Raw genomic sequence first — 13324 nt, 5'->3', positions numbered from 1 at the left:
TTTTTAAGCTGTGCTGGGATTTGTGAAACATGACTGGACCCATTGTGACAAACCCTTCTGTTAAATAAGGTAATCATTTAACAGAATATCAATATTTGGTGTCCTTGTATCAATACAATGCCCACCCCACACTCAAACCTGAAAGGTCTTCTACTGCAGCTTGATCTACTGGTACCAACAGGTGTGTGAAACAACTGGTAATATGGGCTACTCTTACTCATGTCTATGCAGTTATTAATGTTTTTTAGAGAAGACAAAAGTCATAATTTACAAACTGAGCAGATGGAATGGAAGTCGTGTAATTAGTTAGTTGATCAGTTGTGTGTGTGGTTGCAAATAGTGTCTCTCGAGCAGAAGGAAGGCTCCTCTCACATATATCGCTCTCCATCCTGTTTTGCGTTTGACTTTATCTCTAAAGTTTCTCCACTGCTTTGATGTTATTTTCGGGGTTTTGTTAAGTGCGCTGCTGTTATTCATCTGACATGCTTTCTTCTGTTGATAAAATGAGTTACCTCTCCAAGATGTGTAGTGTATGCATGCTAACTGTGTTACAGCCAAAAGCTTTTGCTTAGACATGACTGAAAGTCTCAGAATTGTTATGCTCATTTCCGACTACATACTTTTATTCTTGGACTGTTATTAGAATACCTTTGCATGGTTTACAGTCATGCTGATTTTTCCTATGTATACTTGGCCTCTGTGCTTTGGTGATCTACTACAGCAACAGTATACACATTTATGAGATAAAATAAGAAAAGCATACCACGTCCCCTTTTAGATAAATGATAATATTGGCACTCTGCCCTGCAACTGATCAGTTTATTATCTAACAATTCTCAACTACACAAACCAAAACCAGGGCTAACAATCTTCAGTATCACCATCATGTTAGTGCTTCGACATCAATTTGTGGGTTTACTCAAGCTTAATATGAGGCACAACTTCAGGATTTTATTTTGCCAAGATTTTTGATTTGCCAAATCTTCACTGGCAGCTCGCTCCAAAAGCCATAACTTGTTTGTTTGTCCAGGTTGTACGTACGCAGAATCAGCATCATCACGGTCTTCATCCTAAAACAGATATCCATAAATAAAAGCACATATTGTTTGTGTCTTTGTAGTCGACATCCTCTTTGTGCACAAAACTCATTTGCTCATGTTGACTAACCATAATTAAGTCCATGTGAATGCAATAAGTTAGCAGCTGACCCAACTGGCCTCGGCACACCTTGTTTTGCTGATGCCGATTTCAGAAAGTTTCTCCTGAAATGATCTTTCATGGCCTGCCAGCATAGGCCTCTCCAGGCTAAGAATCCCTAATGAGTCCAGACGAAGGCGATTAATATTAATGGGTTGTCACAACAGCAAATCACATCTAATTTTATTGCAGATTTCAATGAGGCGAAGGATGGATTTGTTAAGGTCACTTGCACAAGGGAGGCAGCTGTGAAGAAGTTGAAAATTTAAAAGAAATTCAGTCCAATGAGGAACTGCAATATTTAACAACTGAAAGCCACAGGCCTTCCTGCTCCTCCTCTTCCTTTGAAGAAGCTCAATGAGAGTGGAGCTGGTAGAAAGGTCGTGCTGTACCTGTAAATGTTTGTCCTGCCCCTTAGTTTCTATCACAGCATCTAGACAGGTTCAGTTCAATGGGGCTGTTGCTTCTCGCTCAAGTCAATTTTCCTCTAGAAATTCTTGAAATACCCTGATTTTTAAAAGCAAAAAAATCTCCATGGACCGTTTGTGCATCATTGAGGAGACATTAAAATTTTTCATTTACCATCTTTTTTCAGCATGTGTCAACTCCCCTGATGTTGCAACCAGTTGTTGTTGTGTTCTGAAGGCTGTTACACCAGGGAATGCGCGCGCGTGTGTGTGTGTGTGCATGCATGTGTGTGTCTGACTGTGTGTTCCTCTCCTCTCTGCAGTCATTCTCCCTGCATCTGGTTTTGATAAGGACCAACACTGTGGAGGTAAGTGGATTAACAGCTGCCTCCGCTTCATCTCCCTGTGCATGTTCAGGGTTTTTCTTTCCCCCTGTATGTTTCCACAGATGTCTGTCCATGATGTGTGTTTTCATACATTATATTTGTATATATTTATATGTCCATATGTGTTATTATAGTCTGTTAGAATTCCTAACAGCCAGTCAGGAGGAGGAAGGACAACTCTTTCGTTTCATGTTTTTAATGGCCTCATACCTACTGATAGAAAAGTCCTACAGATGTTTTAACTGCACTGATAACAAAATACATCAGGAAAAGAACCCTAGACGGTCGTATTTCAGTCTTGCTTTATATTCTTATGAGCAACTTTAGTGGGTACACCTCAACTGGTCATTAACTTAAATATCTAATCAACCAACCACATGGCAGGAGCTCAGTGCATTTAGGAATGAAGACATAGTAAAGATGACCTTGTGAAGTATTTGATTGGGGAAAACAGTGATTTAAGTGATTTGGTTGCTGATGGATGGTCCGAGTATTTCCCTGCACAACTAACTAGTTCACCTGGGCCAACCTTTATATCCTGCAAGACCCAGGTGGCCTATGTTACCTGACGATCCTCCCATGCCAGCAAAACAGCAGACCGGGGCTTTAATAAGTGGGGGAGGGGCTTAACATCACCCTCCTTAAAAATCACGATTCCGCGTTGACACTGCAAATTATTCTGAAACGAGAAAACAAAAAAGCAACAATAGAAGGCAACATTAAAATGGCTTCCACACAACCTGGCCCACAAATGAGCTGACATCCACCCCCTTACTAAATCCAATTTTCCTACCACAGGAACAAATTAAGTGGTGGGAGGTAAAAGTGAATGTTGGCGGTTATAGGAATACGAGGCAAAATGGGTTCTAATTACAGGAGATTTCTAATAGTGTAACTGGTATACAGAAAGGGAAAGTAGTATCTGCCCCAGAAAGCAAATCTTTGCAAATAGGTTCAACACGAAAAAGAAACAGTTAACCTAACAGCAAGTGAAAGTCTACTCATTGGTACCTAAATGAGCACCAGATCTCATCACAAGTGCTGCCATATAGTCTGCAGCTATACACCCCCCACACAACACTGGATTTAAAGTATGAGCGTCAACCACAGTAGCACACCAAAAGGTTCCTCCAAGCAAAAACGTCAATACTAACCAAAATGGCCAAGACGGCAACAAAGGGGGAACAAAGCTACAACAAAGCTCAAAGCAAAGCAGATAATGGGTCTACAACAAAGCTACCAGACCAAACTACCAAGTTTAAATATTTCACAGCACTATTCTAGTTCAACTTTGGAACTCTTACCCTTCACACATTTTACCAGTTACACTTTGTCAGATAGTTACACCAGAAGGCTGGTCCAGCCATGTGTCCAGTAAGGCCACAAATCAACACGACAAATATGTTGGTGAAGCACTAGACACAGAGTTTATGCTCCCTAGTCCTAGTTTTTTAATACAAGTTGATCTTAACCCTAGTCTTCAGACAGATGCATATGCACCAAAAACAACGGTGCCAAAGAGCAAACTAGCAAGTTTCTGGAAACCAGATAAATGCTCCCAAGACATTGTCTTCAACAAGCTGTCACACTAAAGAGAAAGCGTGGTTGGTCTCCTATTGAGATGAACCATTACAAAAGAGATGCATGGCTCAGAGACTTGTGTGGCTATACTCACCAAAAGCACAATGAAACTGTAAATTCATGGGTTTAACACCCAAGCACTATGCTATTGCTACTCTCTTCCAACATCAACCACAGAATACCTAAATTATTGTAACCGATCCAAAGAATTCTATCTTGTGTGGAACTCCCTAAGATACTCCTCACAATGCTAAATACCATTACTACTTTAAGCTGTACTCAGAACTTAGTTCAACTTGCATAAGCATTTAGCAAACCTAAAGCTAAGTTAGTAAGTCAGCACTGACTCAAAGTTCAATCTTACCAATGGGTCTAAAGATCCCGGACGAGCCCCCATTTGCCACAAACTGGTTCAAAGTAGGTGACACACACCTTCACACAAGAGGTTTACTTAAATATTTAAAATATATATATTAAACATAACCTAACCAAGAAACAGATCACCAATAGGTTAAAGTCAGGTGGAGTGGAAGAGAGCACCTGAGCAGTTTACCTGGGCCAGCTTTTATGGCCTGCAAGACACAGGTTATCTGGATTAGCTGATGATCCTTCCATGGCAGCCAAGCAGCAGGTTTGGCTTTATGAGTTTGGGAAGTTTTTAACAAGGTAAATGAACACTCTAGTTTGAAAAAATGTGAATTTCTGAGCAATTATTTCATGGTATTTCAGAGTTTACGGGTTAATTTAATGCATTACACATGGTAAATATGGGTGTTGAAAAATGTCCTTTTTCAAGCTAATAATATGTACTCAAGCTTTGCTAACACCGTGTGTCATCTTTATTTTGCAGCATTTACCTCCATCCACCTAATTGCCACTGGTGTTTCCTGTTTCCTTGGGGCGGGGCTGCTATCTTTCCTGATCTATGTGTACTGTCAACGTTTCCACAAGCCTTCTCAAGAGTCTGCCATCATTCATCCCACCACCCCAAACCACCTCAACTACAAGGGCAATACCACGCCAAAGAATGAGAAGTACACACCAATGGAGTTTAAGGTAAGTGAAGCACACAATATTATGCAGAAATACAAATGAAAGTGCTGTTTACTTGGTGTTATTCAAATACACAAACACGCACACAATGTAAATATTAAGGATTCAAGGGCAGTGGGTGTGATTCATGTTTTATTTAGAGCTTTTATTCATTCATTTATCTCAATGGTGCAGTACGCGCAGAAGATGAATTACTGTTAATTTCTCTTCCTTCTCGCTCCTATACGGAGTCTGTATGGCTTTACTACCTGCACCAAGCCCTTATGAATGGGGCTCATTAGCTTTCTAAAGCATTAGTCAGCCTGCGACCTCCCACTACTATCGGTCTACTGTGCATTCACATTTACAGCAAGTCAAGAAGCTGTTTTCCTTAGAAGCCTGTAGACTTTTAGTGACATTTTGCATCCTTCAATTGTTTTACTCTCTGATTGAGTTGGGATATTGTTATTGCATTTCTTGTTCCTGTTTCTGCAAGATGCTTTTGAGAAACAGCTGAAAAAATTATCTTAAACTCTTCTTGAGCAAAACTAGGAGGTTTGATTTTTCACTCCAAAATCAGAAATTGTATCTGTCGTAAACATTCTGGTTAGGTGTCCTTCCCTCCTGCCTCTCTGAATGACCGTAGAGGATTCATTTATATTTAAAAAAAAAATACTACAATGATCATTTAACAATTGCATCTGCACCTCCTCCTTCTTGTGAAGGCGGCTGTATAATATGCAGTTTTGGGCTGTCACGGACAAACTTACAACTACTACTCTACAAACAGGAATGCAGCATGGCGATGTCGCGCTAATCATTTTGACGCTGGCCCTTTAGTGGAAAAAAATGCAAATGGAGTAATGGAAGTAAAATGTTCCAAATGAAATGTTTGTAATTCAAACAAAGAATAAAATCCAGTTGACTTGTGGCAGCAGAAGCTTGTTTGTGTGATGTGTCCTTCAGCTGTTATCATGACTGCGCCAAGGGGGACGTAGCATGGAGACAAATAACGGAGGAGTAACAGCCATGCATCTTGGCACCGCCTCAGTAGGTATTTTCATCATACTGTCTCCATGCATCAAACTTGATGTCCTAGCCAGGTTTATTAGATCCAAGTCACACAGTGTGGACTGTAATGAACTTATAAGGTTGTCAAAATCTTGCAGTGTAGACACCTTAAGGAAAGAGGCTGGATGGGATTTGGTCCCGAGTGCTTCAGCCATAAAAAAAATCCCCCACATAGAAGAAAATCTATGTTACGTCATGATATCTCTCACAAAGGACTGGGCCATCCACATTTTACTATTGCAGCCAGGCACTCACCAGATGATGTCAAATAAGTCTGTGAGAGTTTTGAGTTTAAGGCCTGTGGGATGAGGTTCAAACTGGGCCATGCTTTTTTAACATTAACCTCGTGTTTGCAGTCTGTTGGTGTTTGTCACTAAATATCTTTTTTAATAACATTTCATTTCAACTCAACTTTAATTATATAGCGTCAGTTTAATGACAGTTGCCCCAGCGCTTGACATTGTAAGGTTAAGACCCCAACAATCAGACGACCCCTCTGACAAAGCACTTGGCAACAGCGCTAAGATAATCTTCGTTTTAGCTGTGAATGTGCTGGTCTTTGCTTAAAGATGCATGTTAAAAACTAATTTTAAAAAAAGAAGAAGCTAAATTCGTGTTTCAGGGTTACATTTGGACAAATAGAGGCCCTTTTTTCTCCTTTCCACACAGACCGTTTACCTGCCAGACTGCAAACTGACTGCAAATAACACACATAATTCCTTTTGCCACTGATTTTATATATTCGCACAGTATGTTGTCTGTTTCTAGAGGTTACTGTGCACATCAGACCACAATTTGGTTAGGCTGTCCACCTCACAAGCATCATGGCATATGTAAAGATGGTCACTTTGCTCACTATCTTCTTAGTAAAAGCCTGTAATATTAAAATAGAAGTATCATAGTATTATAAAGCTATTTTAAGTCTGTACAAAACTTATTTTTTTGCCAGCCAGTGTTTCCAAGCGCAGATTCATCATTCATCATCAACAAACGTGGTGCCAAATAACTATTTCTCATCCCAGTGTTTTTTGATTGTGTCAGCCTCTCGATACTTGTTGTCTTCACTGTTATTGTTGGCGGTTGTGTGGATGTGTTGCTGACAGCCATCGTGGTGTTGAGAGCCCGAACTCATTAGCTTTAATGACCAGAGGGGATAGCCAGACTCTGCTGGATGTGCATCCGATGTCACCATGTAGCACTACGGCACTGTTTATGCAGTGGCTTCCCTCTCCTCCAGGCCAGTTTATGTTGCCCACTGTTGTGCATTTCACTGACTCTAACCTGATTATCTTCCTGCCCTGCTCCCCAGAGCTGTTCAGATGGATTACATTAGTCTAATGCTTCCCCTGGAAAGTGTTTCACCTTATGGTCGGCTTTTACCAGAGACTCAGCAAATGCATTAGAATAAAATGTGGGTTTTAGACTTGTTTTTATTTGAGAGCTCCAATGAATTCCCGCCATCTCCTATATTAAGAGCATTGAGTATGCTTGATAAGATCCAAATTAAATTTGTTAAATTGGTTTGCTTTGGTTATGAATACACTTTCGCTCACACAATAACCTCAAAGCTACTGGAGGTATTTTATTTACCTGCAGGGAAGATTAACTTCTATATTATCTGCACCTCTGAGGAATGCAAAACAAAACTGTCCACGCCAAAAACCCTATTTCTGTCTCAAGAATTCCATCTATAATTGAATCCTCAAAACTTGGTCTGAAAGTGACTGAAAATATATTCCAGTGTTGCGTTATTTTCCAGATCTACATGTATGAGGGATTTTCCAGAAGTGGATGCCTGTATCTGTAACGAAGCAGATTGAGCTGCATAAGAGTCGAGTGTACTTCAGTAAAATAACATTTATTTTGGAAAAAATACTTGACAAGCTCATTTGCATTGGAAACATGCTGAAGTATTTTTATTGCTTTGGCAGCCAAACAACTCGAGGATATATTCACATTCACTTCCTCACCAAGTTAGAAGATAAGATTACTCATGTGGGTATAATAATTATGAGGCTAAAGACAAAGACAGTTGGCTTAGCTTAGCATGAAGATGGTAAATAAAGGGGATGGCTTACTTGGCTGTTTAATGTTTATAAAATATTGTCTGCTGGCATAGTGTTTCATAGTGTGCATATGATTTTAATGCGACTTTCTTCCCTTCTGTGTTATTTCAGACACTGAATAAAAACAACCTGCTGCCAGATGAAAGATCCAATTTCTACCCAACACCGCTCCAGCAGACGAACGTCTACACCACCACCTACTATCCCACAGCGCTCGGCAAATTTGACTACCAGCCCAACTCATCCCCATCACCGTGCAGGACCTACAACCACACTAACAATAGCTGAGACCCGCCCCAAATCCGGCTCTCCACCCCGCTGCCCCAAACGGACGCCACCCCCCAATGCCATGGTGACATAACTGAACCGACATGAACTGAAGTGTTTTTCAGAGCTTGGCCAAGTTCCTCTGATCACCATCGCCCCCTGTCTTTGCTTTCTAGCCTCTTCACGTTTGTTTTTAAGGGTCTTTTTGGAACTTTCCATCAGGAGATCTGGATTGGAGAGGAATGCCCCTGTCCTATTATAGTCAGGAACTTGTGCAAGCAGCTGGGGCTGTGTTGTTGTAAAGGCCTGACTGGATAACGCAGTGTCAACTCTCAGCTTCATGCAGAGAACTAGTGGAAAACTCTACGAGGACGAGTAACGGCTTTAGACAGATTGTTATTACCGCGCACTTCAGTGCCGATGCCGGGTCGGTCGAGCATCCGCACTTCTAGAGGCTAACACGAACACAATAAATTTAAAAAGAAGAAACATTTCTGTGGAGCTGGGTCACCGTTTTATGCCTCTCCATCACAAACCACATTTTCAGCTTGTAATGAACTTCGAGTCCCTCGACAGCAAAAGCAGTTACAGAGAACAAAAAGCACGTATAGCTACGTCCTTGCAACACAGCACAAAGCAAGAGAACAACAGTAAAAAAGAGAAAGCTCAATGAAGTCAATGCTGGAGTAAATTAGAGATCAATATCAGCTCGGTTGTTTGGGGGAGGGGGATCCACGCCCTTCATTGTTGCTATTTCACACGACAGAAAAGATAAGAAGTTTGGGGTTGATTAGGGTTTGACTACGCTTCACATCATCCTCAGTCGAAGGAGAAATATACCGCTTATGAGTCGAGTCCCTTGTCTTTAGTGGGCAGGGATATCGACTCCTACAGTCAAAGCACGGAGCGTTGGAAGCGTTCTGAACTGTAAAAGCTTTGGGAATTCCGTGGGTGCCTGTATGCAATAGAAGGCAGGGGCGAGATTTGTTTTATTTCTACTTTTTTTTCCTCTATTTTTTGTTTTGCTTTTCAAGAACAATACAGACTTCTGGAAAGGAATTGATTGATTCTCCAATTGATTCTCCAATGGATGCATCGATTCTGCTGAGTGCTAAATAGCCCGGTGGTCATATCAAATATGGCCAGTGTGCTGAACAAGTGGATTGGGTTTTCTATGATGGTAGAATAAGCTAGTAGATTGTCACTTGTTCATTTTTTTTTTTTTTAATGTTTGTTTTTCTAAGATGATAATTGTTTTATGCTCAGATGAGCTGTAGCATAGGAAGAAATATTTTGTTAAATAAGATAACTAATTATTTCTTGTTTCTCTAATTTCCATTTCACTGAATGAACACATTCCTTTTGTTTTTGATTGCTCGGCTTTGTGACCATTGCATCTTCGATACATGAAATGTTAACACACAAAAAAAATAAAAGGATTTCAATTATATTGTTTTTGCAAAGAATGTCAAAAAATATCGATCTGGGCCCTCTTGAAGAGAAAAGAAAATTGCTGAATTACGCTTGCCTAAGTTTACCAGTGAACATCAAAAGGGATGCATGCGTGTCTGAATGTAAGTGTGCTTGAATGAGCAAAGAGAGCCTACTGTATTTTGTACAATGTAAATGCTTTCATACATATGACTATGACGTCTGCAAAGCGTGTGTATGAGTGTGCGTGTGTGTGCGTGTGTGTGCACTTCTCCACATTGTGTTGCAGGCATTCTACTGTTTCCTTTTCCTGTTTCATGTCTGAGATGTTAATCATTGTAAGTTAAAGCATCACACCTCTGGTCCGTGCGGAGGTGGAATGGACGTTATTTATAGTCAAAGCTTGGTTTATAAAGGGCATTCTCACAGCTATATTTTATTATTATTGCCTGATCGATGAATGCTAACCCAGCAATGCTTTTCAGTTCAGCTAATGTACATGCACGAGATGAGAGCTCTATCTGTATATAGGAGCGACAGCCTTCTACCCATTTAATGTCCTTGAAGACAGTTGTGTATATGTATCTGTATATTGTATAGCTAACACTGTTTGTTTAAAAAAAAGCCTTATAGTTGTTTAAAGAGAAAAAAAGTACAGCAGCTAAGTACACACCAACCATGAGGTTTGTTTGGGGACAGAGCTCCACAACGTGACCGACCGCTTGTGACTTGTGACCTTTCCCAGCTGCTCAAACACAAAATCTCCAGAGTCACATGAACCCGGAATGAAAATAACCCACCAATGAGAGTACCGCGTATCATACGCTGGAAATGATCATTTATAACGGCGATATGAAATTTAAAAAGATGTCATTTTGATGTAAACTCAGCTTGTGGTCAGACGGGCGTTCAACTGACTGGTCGATCTCGAGCTCTGTCCCCTGCGATGTGAGGCTCTGTGTCCTTCTATGCAACTTACCAGGTGTACTGTTAGACCTGTCATGTAGACAAATGTATAGTAATCACTGCCTTTTAGACACTGTGAATTTTTGGTACCCTATATTTTTGTATATTGTACATTATCAAAGGACAATAAACCTTGATGCCAACATAAAAAGTTAATAGGTTTTTGTTTTTTGGGGGGGGGTTTTTACTTGCCAGTAGCTGAAATTCATATTATCAAATAGGAAATGTAAGCAAAAAGTCAAAGATGAAACAAGAACTTCCAGATTCTGCTCTGTAAGTAGGAAAACCTGATGCAAAGTCCTAATGATGCTTTAGTTAGACTATAATAATTATACCAAACAGGAAAAGAACCATTGGACAGCAACTCAATGCATTTATGACCTGCTGAAGTTCAAAGTGAGCATCAAAATAGGGAAGAAGGTTATTTAACCAGCTTTGAAAGGGGCATTGTTCGCAGCAGACAGTCTTTCAGAAACTGTTGATGTGCTTGGATTTTCTCTTGGGTTTACAGAATATGGTCTGAAAAATAGAATATCAAGTGATTGATTGGCAGGTCACTGAGCAAACTGCCTGTTGATGTGAGAGGAGAACGGTCAAACTGCTTTGAGCTGATAGGAAGGCAACTATTTGTTACATCTAAGGTATGCAGAAGAGCATCTCTAAATACCAAACATGAAGCAGATGAGCTACCCAAGCAGAAGACCGCACTTGGTGCTGTTCCTGTCACCTAAGAACTGGAGACTGAGGCTACAATTCCCAAGCGGGTCACCAAAACTGGGCAAGAGAAAATCAGAAAACTGGTCCCGGGTCTGATAAGTCTTGATCAGAATTTGGTGGAACCAACATGAAAATACTGATGTTTTGTTACTGACCATGTCCATCCTTTTAGGACCACAGTGTACCATCTTCTGATGGCGGCTTCCAGCAGGATAACACACCATGTCACAAGGTTTAAATCCTCTCACACTGGTTTTATGAACATGTACTCGAATGGTAAAAAAAAAAAATGGTTCCAATACAGCACTTTTCTACTTGAGCACTCAAATCGCTTTATACGATAGACCTCATTCACACAAACATTTTTCTCTCTGCTTTTTCTAGCAAAGTGCTTTCAATCTAACATTCACACTGCCATGCAATATGTTTGCTCATCGACAACAAAAGTGACAGTCTGAATTTTTATGGTAAAGCCAGAAAGAAAAAGCTAATATAATTACATAAAACTTACGAAATGAATTTGTATGTATTTGTTCCCCTACAACACAGCCAGAATTTTGGCTCCCAAAGACTGGCTGTGTACCCATGTTGCACACAGAATAAACCAGTCACTCAGAGATATTCCCAATCTCAGCCCATTATGTGTAAAGCGTACCTGTCCACAGAATCAACTCATTCTGACCTGTACAAGGCTGGAATGGGAGAAGCTTGGTGAGAATGCGATGACTATTTGAAAATGGAAGAAATATAAAATAACCAACGGTTGTCGTTGGTCTAGAGCTCCATGCAAAACCTTGCCTCATGGGTTCAGGAGGATCATGAGAAAAGTTGTGAATCAGCCCGTCTTAAGTTTGCCATCGATCATCTAAAAGATTCAGAGAAGGCTTGGGAGAAAGTGATGTGGTCAAATGACACCAGAATCAACCTCTTTGACATTAACTCGACCTGCCATGTTTGGAGGAAGAGTAATCCTGGCTGTGACCCAAAGAATTCAATCCTCACAGTTAAGAACAGAGATTAAAACAGGGGTGTCGAACTCCAGGCCTCGAGGGCCGGTGTCCTGCAGGTTTTAGATCTCACCCTGGGTCTACACACCTGAATCAAACGATTAGTTCATCACCAGGCCTCTGGAGAACTTCAAGAAAGGTTGAGGAAGTAATTTAGCCATTGAAATCAGCTGTATTGGATCAAGGACACCTCTAAAACCTGCAGGACATCGGCCCTCGAGGCCTGGAGTTGGAGACCCCTGCTTTAGTGTTTGGCAGCAAGGACTTCTCCACCAAGTACTTATCTCACTCAATGGCATGCAGATCCTAACTTTTATATAATGTGTGGGGGGGTTCTGGATATATGGTTGACATTCTGTCACTCTCTCCATTAAAATGAAACTAGCATAAAAATAAAGACATTTCTTGTAAGCGAGAAAACTTAGAAATTCACCAGGGGTGAAATAATTATTTCCACCGCTGTCTGTATATAATTCTAAATGACACATAAAAGCTATATGCATTACAATATATTTACATTATGATGTGTCCATAAGGCATAGTTATTCGGTATGTAAGCTTTCGGGCAACTCTAACAAACTTAAGCTCATACATCTCCATTGACAATAGATTACAAAACGTTCAAATGGTTTTAAAGGAGAGTAGTGATCTGCAAAGGTTTAACTGTTGGTTGGCCATTTGTTGAAAGTGAGGATAGAACACATTGTTTACCTCATAAAAACTGAGTGGAAATAAGAATTAAAAGACCTTTTTTGGAGCAACTGTTTTGATGAAGTAATTGACATGAGTAAAGGTCAATTAGGACGTCATAATTATTGTGCTAAGTAACACCTCTGTAAACCTATCACTCCATGTAAAAGGACTACTGTAAAAAAAAAAAGGCTCCTTTCCATGTAACGGGTGTGTTGTGAGGCTTTCAGTCCCTTCAGCAGTGATTTGTCCTGTTTTGACAGTAGCCTATAAACCAAAACCTTAAAGAAAATGAGAGCAGGAATGAAGTCTATCCTACTGTTAGAAAGAAAGAAATGAGTTTAGTTGAAAGCTGAAAATAGAAGATTTCTGTTGTCATTCACCCTGTTGCTGTTTTCTTTATTCCACACACCCGACCCAGCTGCCTACATGTGTGCTTTGCTCTTGAGCTGCCTAAGGTTCACAGTTTGAAATGCAGAGCCTTCAGCTTTCAGGCCCCTCTTCTG

The 13324-nt window shown here is 40.4% G+C and overlaps 1 protein-coding gene across 1 annotated transcript in view; it reads left to right on the top strand.

Annotated features, from left to right (window-relative positions):
* The window catches only part of sema5ba (sema domain, seven thrombospondin repeats (type 1 and type 1-like), transmembrane domain (TM) and short cytoplasmic domain, (semaphorin) 5Ba), a 206520-nt gene extending 197398 nt beyond the window's left edge, over positions 1-9122 (top strand). The window contains exons 21-23 of the mRNA XM_085374937.1: positions 1928-1972; positions 4422-4627; positions 7852-9122. Coding sequence (XP_085231063.1) covers positions 1928-1972; positions 4422-4627; positions 7852-8028 — 428 coding nt within the window. The 3' untranslated portion in view covers positions 8029-9122. The remainder of the gene's footprint in view (positions 1-1927; positions 1973-4421; positions 4628-7851) is intronic.
* Positions 9123-13324: the final 4202 nt, after the last annotated feature.

This window comes from Diplotaxodon limnothrissa, linkage group LG16 (assembly GCF_057381915.1).
Source record: "Diplotaxodon limnothrissa isolate DT_005_m linkage group LG16, D_limnothrissa_male_GT1.1, whole genome shotgun sequence".
Lineage (NCBI taxonomy): Eukaryota > Metazoa > Chordata > Actinopteri > Cichliformes > Cichlidae > Diplotaxodon > Diplotaxodon limnothrissa.
The sequence above is the reverse complement of the archived record's forward strand: the minus strand, read 5'-3'. Positions and strand labels throughout refer to the sequence as shown.